This window comes from Diceros bicornis, chromosome 24 (genome assembly GCF_020826845.1).
Source record: "Diceros bicornis minor isolate mBicDic1 chromosome 24, mDicBic1.mat.cur, whole genome shotgun sequence".
NCBI classification, from domain to species: Eukaryota; Metazoa; Chordata; class Mammalia; order Perissodactyla; family Rhinocerotidae; genus Diceros; species Diceros bicornis.
The window spans coordinates 22,812,201-22,825,245 of record NC_080763.1 but is presented as its reverse complement, the minus strand read 5'-3'; the positions used below and the strand labels follow the sequence as shown (position 1 = coordinate 22,825,245).

Sequence of the window (13,045 nt, the reverse complement as noted above, 5' to 3'; positions counted from 1 at the left end):
GAGAGGGAGGAACAGAGGGAGGATCAAAAAAAATGAAGCAATAAAACATCATGTTACAGAACAGATGAGCTCCAGGGAACTAATGAATATTCGAAATTACTAGTCTTCAAGATGCAAAGACAGAGAGAAAAATCAGCTGTAAAACAAAGATGAGTGTGTTGAACATCACTGAGCCTTGTGTTTACAACATGCGCTATGGAATCATTGAGCTACATAATATTCCATGGGAAAGAAGTTTTGAGATGTTCAGCTAGCATGTAATTAGAATACACCATATTAAAAAAGCAATAAAAGTAAAATTAAGAAAACAAGAGAAAAGGGCCCATGCTGTATAGCCCATGAATCTCATCGGCTTTATCGTGAAAGTTTATTGTTTTTAATCTTAGTACAATCAGCTACCAGTTACATACAGTAAAAAACAAAAACAGCCACAAAGCAATGATGATAGAGATAGTCTGTGACATTGTACAGTGGAAGAAATATTTTCTGTTGGAATCCTCCAGCAGACCCCCACCTGGCTTCAGCAGTTAAGCTATCACGCCCTCCCCTCCCCAAAAATAGTTAAAAAGAAAAATTAATGTCTTGCTTGGGTACAGCAAGATTCTAATACCTCGTGGGGACACTGGAGAACTTTAAAAAACTAAAGCAGTAGAAACAAAACAAAAACTGAAACGTGGAAGCAAGGTGACACACAACGAAGTTCCATGAGGCCTTGGCTTCAGATCACCTCAAAGCGAACCACCTGGAAAGAAAAGAAAAGGCTGTCATGCCAGGAAAGAACATGCAGAAAGTTCAGTAGACCTTAGTATCTCATCACTCCACTCCTTCCCAAATCTACAGAACCCAAGATTTTCTCAAGTCTCATATTTTTATAAGTGAGCCAGGTTGCAGAAAATTGCTTCCTTTTCACACACTCTGTACTATAAATGTTGGCAACTAGCATATACTTACTCTTTTAGAACCAGAAAATAATACAGGAAGAGAAGCATTTTTAGCAAAGCATGCTGTCTTCTTTATCTCAAACACTTCAAAACAACCACACAGTAGGCTATTTATAGGACTGTGTACCCTTACCTTAGAGGAACAATGACTCCATTCAAAAACTAAGTCTCATATATATTTGGTTCGATTGAGGGCTTTTTCAGCCAGGTGACCACTTTCATCTGTGATCTTCTCCCAATCAGTCTGTCCGACCACAAAACCTATGGCCCTTTTCCTATCTGCGTCCTTCTTCTCTTCCAGGTCTGCCCATCTCACCTAAAAAGAACATAGCGTTAGGCTGGGCTTTAGGAAAAATAAACATGCAAAGGGCCTCTTCCCTCTCTGGATAGTCTAAGGGGCAGGATAACTAATTTGAAACTAGGAATTTAAAAAATTAGAAATTAACTGGGGAGAACTGGAGAAAGCCACAGATAAGTTACAGAAAGAAAACTCTCTAGTCAATCACCAAGTCCTAACCATTCTAGCTCCTGAACAGGTCAGCTCTTGGTTCATCCCCTCCATCTCCTCTGTCCCTCCTTTTTAGTTCACCAACTTCATTTTTTTCCTTTAAGTAAAGCACCAACCTTTACCTAGTCTTCCTGTCTCGTTCTCACTCCCTCCAATCCGTTCTGCTAGAGTGATCTTCCTAAAATACACATAGTTGTGACTCTCATCTGCTTTAAATCCTTCCCCTACCTACCGAATAAAATCCAAGCACACAGGTCCCTCTGGATCTGGCCCTGTCTACTCTCCTGCAGCATCTCTGGGCAGTGCCTATGGCATTTTAAACAAGCAGTACAAAATTACTCTAGCTCTCAGAGCACATTGGGCCATTACCCATCTCTGTAACCTTGCATATACTAGCCTCTCTTTCTGACACATCTTTGCCCTAACCTTGTCCAGCTGGCATGAGTCTGGTCATCAAGCCCTGCTTTATCCCTCTTGTCCTCTGCCAAGCTAATTAATCTTTGCTTCCCTGGAGTTACTTCTGGATTTTGACATGTCTACTTTTGAACTTCCACACTATATTGCAATTATCCATTTATAGATCTGCGTTTCCTAACAGACTATAAACACCCTAGATCAAGGACTGAGTTTTATTTATCTTCACAGAATAAATATTTCTTGAAATTTAATCTTAAAGATTTTATTTATTCATTTTTTCCCCCCCTAAAGCCCCAGTAGATAGTTGTATGTCATAGCTGCACATCCTTCTAGTTGATGTATGTGGGACGCGGCCTCAGCATGGCCGGAGAAGCGGTACGTTGGTGCGCGCCTGGGATCCGAACCTGGGCCGCCAACAGCGGAGCGTGCGCACTTAACCGCTAAGCCACGGGGCCGGCCCTTGAAATTTAATCTTAGAGAGAAAATAGGGAGCTGGTATTATTATGTTCATTCATGAGATAAAGAGACCAAGAAACTGACTTTGATATCATCTATGGCAAGATGACAACTACAAATATATAGATCAGGGATATTTCCTATTGGTATTCTGATGTTTAAAAAATACAGATTCTATATATTAATAATTTAAAAATAGAAGCAGATATATTATAAATTTTAATAATATATATTCTTATAGTAATAATTTAAAAAATATAAGCAGATACATCATATTCTGTAAAAGTTGAAATACTCGAAGAAAGACTATGAAACTGGTTTGCAGTGCACAGTACCAATGTCTGCAGAGACTGTATTTTAAATATGGCTTGTGATTTATTATCTGTGACAAGGAAAGGGAACCAGAGCATGCATACTCCATGGTCTTCACACGGGACCTGGAAATGCATTATTGCTCTCAGAGGTACACTGGCCTTCCCTATTATCATTTACAGGACTACTAATGAAATGACTAGGCTTCTCCAAACAGCAACCACTTGGCCAAAGAGAAGATACATAGTAATAGCAGCGGTGAGAAATTGATAATACCTGATTCTTTTTAAGTAGCTTTTTAGTGTGTAGAAAACCTATTGCTCAATTACCTTCATGGGCCTTAAGAAAGCCTAATAAGTAATAAGCATACAAAGATCTCTGGGCCTTCTGCCCATTAACGGTGAAGTATTTATTTTGATAGATTCATACACACTCTTTCAGTTCCCATTGGGATCAAGCGTACACATTTTAGCAAAAGACCACAATGGGTAAGGGGATGAAGGACAGACAGACAGATTGTGGCCATGAACAAAGAAATGGTAACCAGTCCAGACTACATCCTTAGCACAGAGTTAAACACACTGATTAATCTCTCCCTGAATAAACTAAGAGCTAATTTTTAAATCCACAGTTTAAATTCTAAGTCTTTAAAACTCAGATAAAATAAAGAATATGAGATTAGAAGAAAAAGTACGTAATTATTTTTTAAATAAGCAATATGTTTTAGCACAAATGTCCAAAATTTTAAAGTTGAAATTAAAATATTTTGGAAACTACTGTATTTTGTTCACATCTCTAAGATACACTGATGCTATATCAACATTATTTATCTACATGCTGGACTCCTCCACTAGAGGTGGAGGCTTCATCCACAGACCTGACACACAGACATTCAATGTTGTAGAATGAATGATTACCAAAACACTAAAAATAGAAGGAGCAGAACAATGACTTTCAGCTAGAAATGGCTTCTTAAATGTCAGTGTCCCTCCTAATCCTCCTAGAGGTACTTTTATTGAAATTTACAATCTCAATTTTTTGCCATTTATCTTAACCGTAAAAAAAAATTGTTGCAACAGAAAAATCTTGACTAACACTCAAAGGTTTGAGGTACATATATTTCATCCATTGTCACTACAAATATTTCAAAAATGTATGAGTTCAGCAAACAAAACAAGGGAAATGTTCACTTTCCACAGTCATCAAAGTAAAACAAATTAAAGTCCATTTGAGAGCCAGCCCGGTGGCGCAAGCAGCTAAGTGCATGTGCTCCACTGCGGCGGCCCGGGGTTCGCCGTTTGGGATCCCGGGCAGGCACGGAGGCACTGCTTGTCAAGCCATGCTGTGGCGGCATACCATATAAAGTAGAGGAAGATGGGCATGGATGTTAGCCCAGGGCCAGTCTTCCTCAGCAAAAAGAGGAGGATTGGCTGATGTTAGCTCAGGGGCGATCTTCCTCACATACACACAAAAATGTCCACTTGAGTTACCATTTTATAGCCAAGGTAGGTAAGTGAGATTTCTAAAAACTAAATTTTATTTTCTTTCTTTCTTTTTTTTGTGAGGAGATCAGCCCTGTGCTAACATCTGCCAATCCTCCTCTTTTTTTTGCTGAGGAAGACTGGCCCTGGTCTAACAGCTGTGCCCATCTTCCTCCACTTTATATGGGACGCTGCCACAGCATGGCTTGCCAAGCAGTGCGACAGTGCGTGCCGGCATCCAAACCAGTGAACCCCGGGCCAACCCAGCAGAACGCGCGCACCTAACCGCTTGCGCGACCAGGCTGGCCCCTAAATTATATTTTAAAACCTAGCCAACTTTGTAAAATTCTAATATGATCAACTTTACAGAACTACCTTTTTGTTACAGTGGAAGTTAATCCCAGGAACCCACTTGTAGGATCTGCTTGTGCTCTGATGTTGATTTTGACGAGTGGTTTGAGCACTAAAAACTATTTGAAATGAGGGTGTGAGGCAGGGGAGGAGAGTTAAAGAGGAGCCACTTTAAAGAACTAGACGAGCACAGCTCAGTTCTCTTTGCCCACCCAGCTTACCAAGTAAGCTACATGGGCTCACATACTCCTTATATATTTTTTTTTTATAATTTTATTTATTTATTTATTTTTCCCCCAAAGCCCCAGTAGACAGTTGTATGTCATAGTCGCACATCCTTCTAGTTGCTGTATGTGGGACGTGGCCTCAGCATGGCCGGACAAGCGGTGCGTCGGTGCACGCCTGGGATCCGAACCCGGGCTGCCAGCATTGGAGTGCGATCACTTAACCGATAAGCCACAGGGCCAGCCCTCACATACTCCTTATTGAAGAGAAGTTATCTGACTAAAAATAAACTAGAGAAAAATATTTCTCATTTGAGATTATTCATTGTTACCAAACTACACCAAATTATTATTCCCAAAGAAAAGCTACTTCACTTATGTTGCCCCAAGCTTAGAACTGGAATAAGAGGTATCAGTACAAGTAGTCCCTGAGTGGAGCTGGGCCCATACAGTAATCAGATCTCCCTTCTCCACCTCCTCAAGCCACACAGACAAGGGCGGGCCCAGTGACTGACTGAAGTATTTGCAAGAGCTTTGAAACCTAGAATTCTTTGTAACGGTAGCCACTGTAATGGGAAGTTTTACTGGCATTTTTTTCCACTTACAATAAACTTTTAATATTAAAGTATTAAGGAAATTCCTAAAAAATAAATGATGTGTAAAAGTAAAGAAACATGATATGCAACCTCATTTTTTTTTTTTTAAAGATTTTATTTATTTTATTTTTTTTTCCCCCCAAAGCCCCAGTAGATAGTTGTATGTCATAGCTGCACATCCCTCTAGTTGATGTATGCGGGACTCGGCCTCAGCATGGCCGGAGAAGCGGTGCGTCAGTGCACGCCCGGGATCCGAACCCGGGCCGCCAGCAGCGGAGCGCACGCACTCAACCGCTAAGCCACGGGGCCGGCCCTGCAACCTCATTCTTAATTAAAGAAATCAAAAATGAGATACCATTTTTTTTTCACTTATTAGATTGTCAAAAGTTTAAAAATTTGGTAACAGCACTGCTGGTGCGAGTTTCGAAAAACAGGCACTTATTTACATGAGGGTGTATAAACAGGTGTAACCTTTTGAGAAAACAATCTCACAATATCTGTCAAAATGACAAATCATATTCTATGAGCTTGCAACTTTAGGGCTAAAAATCCACCCTAGGGATATACTTTCAAAAAGATGCCAAGTCATATGCACCATGACTTGCACCATAGCAATAAAATGAAAACAGCAGAAGCATCCACCAATAAGGGACTGGATAAATAACTGATTTTACAACCAAACAATGGCACACTAGGCAGACATTTGAAAAGAACAGGAGGTCTGTATATACTTATATAGAAAGATAAAGACAGATTAGCTGGAAAATTATAAATGCCGATCATATATAATATGATCCATTTTGCTTTGTTATTTTGTTTTAAAGATATACACAAATACCACTTTTATTGAATTTGACAACTGTGTGGAAGAACTATCCAACATCCTGGCTTCATTTCTCTGCTCCCTTTCATAACAAAACGTCTTCAAAAAGTTGTCTACATTTGCTATTCTGTACTTCTTCATTTCCTATTCTTTCCTCAATCTGCTCCAAACTGGCTTCTGCCCTTCAACTCTCTAAGAAAACTTGAATGATTCTTGACCAATCATCAAAGATCCCCATGTTGCCAAATCCAACGGCCATTTCTCTTTTCCCAATTTACTTGTCTTCTTTGTATCATTTAACAATTGACTATTCTTTACTTCTTGAAACATTTATCTCTATCTGAACTTCTAAATTTTGGAGTCCTGAGGCCTATTACCATTTCTAACTTAATTGGTCCCTCACTGAACTTCTGATTTTTCACTCTCAAACCTACGACTCCCCCCCGTTTTCTCTAACTCAGTAAATGGCACTCAGATAAGCACATACATGTCGTGCTTATGGCCAGAACCCTGAAGAGTGACCTTTGATTCCATCCACTCCTGGACCCTCTATATCTAATCCATTAAGAAGTCCCACAGATTTTTCTTCAACATTCTATTCTGCATTCTACTCTGGCTCTTTGCCCCATGACAAAATGGCACAAGTGGCCACTCTAAACTCCTTTCAAGTTGACAGCATGCTAGCCACGTGAGGTTCTGTTCTCCAATTTTTAAGTTACTTGTACATTTTGATCTGATAATTTGCAAGGTCTGACTCTTTTATTGGATGTGTTACTAAATCATTCTAAAAAAATAACATTCATATGATTATCTGCCTAAAGCTTTCTAAAACCAGATGCCTAAATGGGCCCTTCAGCCGTTGGTGGTTATTGACAAAGTCTCTTACCCTCTTCTTCCCAGGCTCAGAAGCACGAGTGTCATAATCATCAGGGAGCTGAAGATAATCCTCCATTCTGCTGGCAATTGCCTCCCAGTCTCGTTTCCTTTTAGTACCAGTTCTCAAGCCATCCAACTTGTCTGAGGGACAAACACAGAGCCGCAGCATTAAGGAAGAGTGTGAGCTTGCACACAACACACAAACAGGGGAAAAGAAGGCTGGAACACTGTGAGAGGGCACATCCACATTTTTGAGAGCAGCATCACTTGCAGATCCAAGCTATCTTCTTGGCTGAGATAATATCAAGTTCTGTGCAATTTCCATCGTTTATCTGGTGTTCATACTGGTAGCCACTACATTACGATGTTGGTTTAAGTAACAAATACGGGCAGAGCAAGAAAGGCACTTGTCTCCTGGCCTCCTTGTCCTCGCACCCCGCCCCAAATCACAACATTTCCGCTCTCATGTTCTGAAGGAAAATGCAAAGTTGAGTTTTTCTAAAAACAATTTCTTCCATTCTTTTTTTGTCTTTAGTACAATATTAACACTGCCCATTTCATCTGCAATCGTGTATGATACTGTGTCATATGAAAAACAGGTAGTACCAAGAACTTAATGAGCCAAGCTAATGTTTAAAAAGGTTTTAGATTAACAGTTTCCTGAGATTTTGACTGCTGTGAGAGGATTTGCCACGAGTTAATGTTTATGAGTAAATTGATTGTACAGATCATCATTTTCTTTGGTTAAACTATGAAGTGCTGTTGACCATCCTGAGACTAAGGGCTCGTCAGCCAAAGTAACCAGATCTGAATTTTCTTTCTGAATCCTCAATCTCAGAGGGGTAGGCTTTCCAAGGGCCCCAAACAGTAATCAATTAAATGAACAGGGATTGCTGATTCAGAAATTATGAGATATGAGTTTAGATGTCTTCAAGAAGAATACGCGATGAAAACGTGTGGTCTTTTTTATTGGTGGTTGTTTATACTGATTTTGAATTCTACATGGGAAATATTATGAGTTATATATATTTTTAGTTACATTGAAGCACTAAATTTTTGAATCATCTGTAGTTATACAGACATACTGATATTAAGCAGGTCAATAAAAGAAAACCTAAAAACTTTAGAAACAGACAATAACCACACTTCATTGAACTCCATAAAGGGTGCAGAGTGTATACAATAGAAATCTTTTAGGCACCAGGTTGGAGAGAACTTGATATGAAAAGAAAAGTACAATGAAAGCAGTAGAAGGAGAGAGGGTGAGTTTATGCTTCATATGTAAAAGTTTCATACACAACTAACTGTAACATAGCATACAGGCTTCAAAAACCAATAAGATTTTGCATACTTGGTGAAGCTTTTTATTTCCTAATCCCCTCCCCGATAAAGCAATATTAGTGAAAAATCAGCAAGGCAAACTACAACACTTTACAAAACTCAAGAAATTTTTATCATATCACAATGGAAAAATTTTAACATGGATGAGTTCAATAGAAACAGTCCTAATCTCCTCTGTAAATCACATGCTGTACCAAATGGCTCTATCTACACGTATATGACAGGCCATATTATACAAGCTCTTAAAGAAGTGACCCCTTGATTGCACAGGGACACGGGACATGGTATTAGAAAAACAAAGTCCCACAAACAATAAAACTGTTCTCAGTTCAACAGTGTACAGTATTACCAGAAGAGCAGGAAGCTCCAACACACTTATTATTAAATAAACCTCAAAGGATTTCTAAACTTAATAAGATCAACTTCGACATTAACATACTTCAAAGGAAAAATTTCATATTTCAATTTCAAGAATAGAGCGTGGCCAGGCATCAATGCAGAAGAGCAGTATGAAAACTGCAAGAACTTTTCCTCATACACTGGGTATATGACAGGAGTTACAAAACCAGGAGTCCCATATTTGCCACACGGACATTCAGAGGAGCATGTATTTCTAGTCTGAACACCCTTGTTTGTAATGTTTAATTTGAAATTTTATTTTGCACAACATGTTTAAAGTTTCTTTCTTGGGGCTGAAGAAAGGTTCATACCTCTTCCACATGGCATCCTGGAAACCCAAACACACAGATGTATCGCGTAAGGTGAGGGAAGAGTAACCTGGGGTGTTAATTACGGAACACGACTGGTGTCCGATACACTCATACTAATGATTTTCAGAGGTCTGAGTTTCAAAAGATGAAGTTTTAAGATGAAGATGACAGTTTATATATTCAACTTGGAAGGTCACAGAATTTTACATCTTCAAAACAGTATATATTACTATAATATAGCACAACAGGAAAATTTTTTAGATACATCTATGTATTTTCTAAACATAAATGGTTACTTCTGAAAATTTGTTCATGGTGAACATACAAGGGTTATGTGTCTATACAAATAATAACTGCATTCCAACCGTGAAGAGATGAAACTGCCCGATGTGTAGAAGGCCAATACACAGTAACTCATAAGCGGAGACAAACGACAGAGATGAGAAAAGCAAAAGTACTCAATATGGAGAAATCTAAATTAGGATGATAACAGTCTCAAACATTGTTTTGGTTTCTCACAGTTTGAGAAACCAAAATCATGTCACTGAAATTTAAGTAGCTTCAATGCTGAATCCCAGCATCTGATGTGGCATGTAACACCCACCCTTGCATTAGGGTGCCTGTGTCCCAGCTGGGAAGGAGCCAGTTAGGTGCAACTGAAGGTGGGCCACAGGCAGTCTTCAACATCCATGACATCCATGCCAGATGTAGCTCAGGCCAGCTCTGAATTTTTCTAAAATTACACCACTTCCAATTTAACCCTCCAACACAGTTTGAACTGTATACTATACTTAATGAACATAGATCAAGAATCTGCAATGAGATTTAACCAGCTGCTTGAAAAATTATAGGTTAAGTGAGTATTTTCTCATTGGCAGACTCACTTGTGAATTAAAATTTCTCAGTTACAGATTCAGCTCTTCTGGCTAAATGTGTAACACTGCTAAAGCTTAATATGTTTCCATCCATCATAATCATGTTACCAAGATTAACTTAAGAATGTAGGTAAAGTACTCAGAAAAATAAATTGTACTTGGTAATCAAATCTATTGAATTTGTTATGATAAGGAAGGCAACATAAACAGGCTAATTCTCAGATGAAGATCCTTATGTTTTAGAGAAGAGTCTTCTTCTCATTTGGCTCCATGGACCAATCTCAAAGAAGCAAGCACTTGTAAGAACGCTCACACTCAATCTGCCTTTCTCCACAGGTGGATTAGCTCTCAAGATAACAGAGTGGTGCAAGATACAAATCATTATATGAAACATCACTGTCACTCTTACTAAAAACAAAAACCCAACTGCAAACATGCTAGAATTTATTTTCTAGATTCATTACTAGATCTTCAGTGCCTTTAACTGAAATGGTTTATTTAACACATCCATTTCTGGAATTCATTGTCTAACATTCTGTCTTTAAAATGGATTGAATCTGTATAAAATGTATTTTCTGAGAAGCAAATGGAAGAAATCAAATACCAAAATTAGTATCATGTTTTCTTGAATACTCATCATAACTAAATTCCATTTTCCTTCCTCTTTAGAAATTAGAAAGGAAAACAGAAAATGGACTGGCTCAAGTCTAAAAAAGCATTATCCTAGAACATATATTACACATAAGGCCTCTGAAGAGTATATGTTCAGCTAAAATATTTATCACTTTTACAATCCCTTTGTCTCTTTATTTATGATCTCTCTTTACCCCAAAAGATAATCATTATTTAGAGAACCAGAGAAGAGGAAAATGATCTTACAGTCTTACAGGTTATTCTAAAAGTACAGAACTTCAGACAGACTTAATCTAACGTCAAAATAAGCAGATCTAAAGCATTAGTATTAAAAAAGTAATTTGTGATTATTATTTTCCTACATATCTAATTGCACTTAAACACTTATAAATGTTTTAAAGGTTTAGGGAAGGAGATAGTTGGTTTTTATTAAGATTTCCCACAGAGGGAAGACTAGTAGAATATGTCAGTAACCACATATAATTTTCACATGACATACACTAGAAAAAAATTCTAGGCTTTACAACAAAGCACCTACCCCAATAATACAGTAATACTACAGTTTATGGAACTATCTTTTAACACAGGACTTTTTAACATAGGTCAACATCAATTGCTAACATGAAGAGTTGGGTACAATGAAAGGCATAGCCTATGCAATTGTATGTAAAATATACCCCCTCTGATGTCAGAATCATAGACAATGTGTCCCAAACAGTGAAGCAGCTAAATGACTCAAATTTGTTCTACAAATTTAAGATATTTAGATGGTTACTTCAGTTTTGCATGATACCAGGAAGAGAAATGCAGAGACCAACAGTCATACTTCATACATTAGTATGATCAATCTTTCAAAAAGTTCTTATCACATTTTCTTAGATGACTTATTAATACATCTTAATCAATATATTAAATGGTTCTCTTTAAGTGAGGGTCAAAAAAAAAAAAACTGAAAACATTTTGCAGTATCACCATGAAATACTGGAGGAAAATCCACTGGATATGTATGATTTTCTGCTTGACAGATAACCTCACATTAAGCAACTCCAATTTTTGATTTAGACAATCATTCTAACCAGTTTACCTTGTAATCTGGCACTAAAGTTGAAGAAAAATTTGAATGAAATCTTAGAAAGCGGGCTCCTCAAAAACCTGAATTATATATGTACCTCCCTCCACACAGAAACTCTAATTTATCATACAAGGAAAATAATTGCCTTTTAATTAACTTTTAAACTTCAATATTTATTATTATTACTAACATGATTGCCCAAAGTATTCATATTCAGGTTTAACTTTGGATCGCAGTTAAATATTCTCTTAAAAAAGCAGAAATCTCCTCAGCGCCAACATTTCTGATTAATATAAAAGAATGGATTTTAGAAGTGACAGTATTTTATTACTAAATTTATCACATATTTCTGCTTACTCTAAAAACCTTAAGTGGATGGAAGGTAGTTCTTTTAAAATACTCTTCTTTCACACTGTCACAAGATATAACTAGTTAAACTGAATGCTAGCAAAACAGACTGAGGATGTAAGGGAGGCCAAAAATCCTGGTTTAAGCAGAAATTTGGGGAAATCTGTTCTTCGTACAGCAGAAAGATCTATGACCATTACCATGAGGTATCACATATAAAAACAGGAAAAAGGAAATACCCACCTAGCTTTGCCTCAGATGTGTCCATCTCCCATTTGCTTTTCGGAATGTAACCCTAAATTGTACACAGAGAGAAGCTCGAAGGGTTAGAAAGAGACACATACATGCATATCACTGTTGAATCGGAAAAGCATTAAAACTGGGAATGGATTCAGTTTCCACTTACTAGTTATCAATATATTCTTAGGGAAAACACAGTCTCATTATTTTTGAAGAAACTGAATTACCAAATCCACCAAACTTCACTGCCCAGATTTCAGAGGAGTCACTTCAGAATAGTATCATGAAGGCGCTGTGAGGCAGCTACAGTTCAGGACAACACAATTGTAGTCTGAACAACAGCTGTATAGCAAATATGGCAAGAATGTACGGTAGTTACTGTGCTAATATTAATATCATTCAGAGTAGCAGAGGACTTATACTACTAGATAGGTTATTTTCTAAATATAACTGCTATTCTCAAGTGATAGTAGCCATGAGCTCCAAAGAGTGTTCTTCAAGACAGTTACTTTATATTCCAGTATAATTTAAATACTCAAAAGAAAGGAGAAAACTTGGTATCACTGAACATAATTATGAAGTTCAACTTCATTTTAAAATGACTCGATCCATTTATCAGTTAGATCTTACAAAAGCTAATTTTATGAATCAATTTCAGAGCATTTCTTTTTCATCAGTTGGAAACTAGATGATTATTTCTATGTCTTTTAAAATTACATTTTCCTATTATATGAAAAACCAGAAATTTCCACAGGCAATTCACATCTTATTTAATAAAATACCTGGGCTTTATTTCAAAGTCCCATAAGATTTTAAAATTTCCCAATGTACGTTAAATAAA

General features: G+C 37.5%; 1 protein-coding gene across 2 annotated transcripts in view; it reads right to left on the bottom strand.

Moving 5' to 3' along the window:
* Positions 1–348: 348 nt before the first annotated feature.
* YLPM1 (YLP motif containing 1) overlaps positions 349–13,045 on the bottom strand; it is a 66,788-nt gene continuing 54,091 nt past the window's right edge. For both annotated transcript variants that reach the window (XM_058567356.1, XM_058567357.1), the window contains 4 exons: positions 12,208–12,259; positions 6,996–7,126; positions 1,075–1,257; positions 349–742 (listed from right to left, as the gene is read on the bottom strand). In XM_058567356.1, coding sequence (XP_058423339.1) covers positions 1,111–1,257; positions 6,996–7,126; positions 12,208–12,259 — 330 coding nt within the window. In that variant the 3' untranslated portion in view covers positions 349–742; positions 1,075–1,110. The remainder of the gene's footprint in view (positions 743–1,074; positions 1,258–6,995; positions 7,127–12,207; positions 12,260–13,045) is intronic.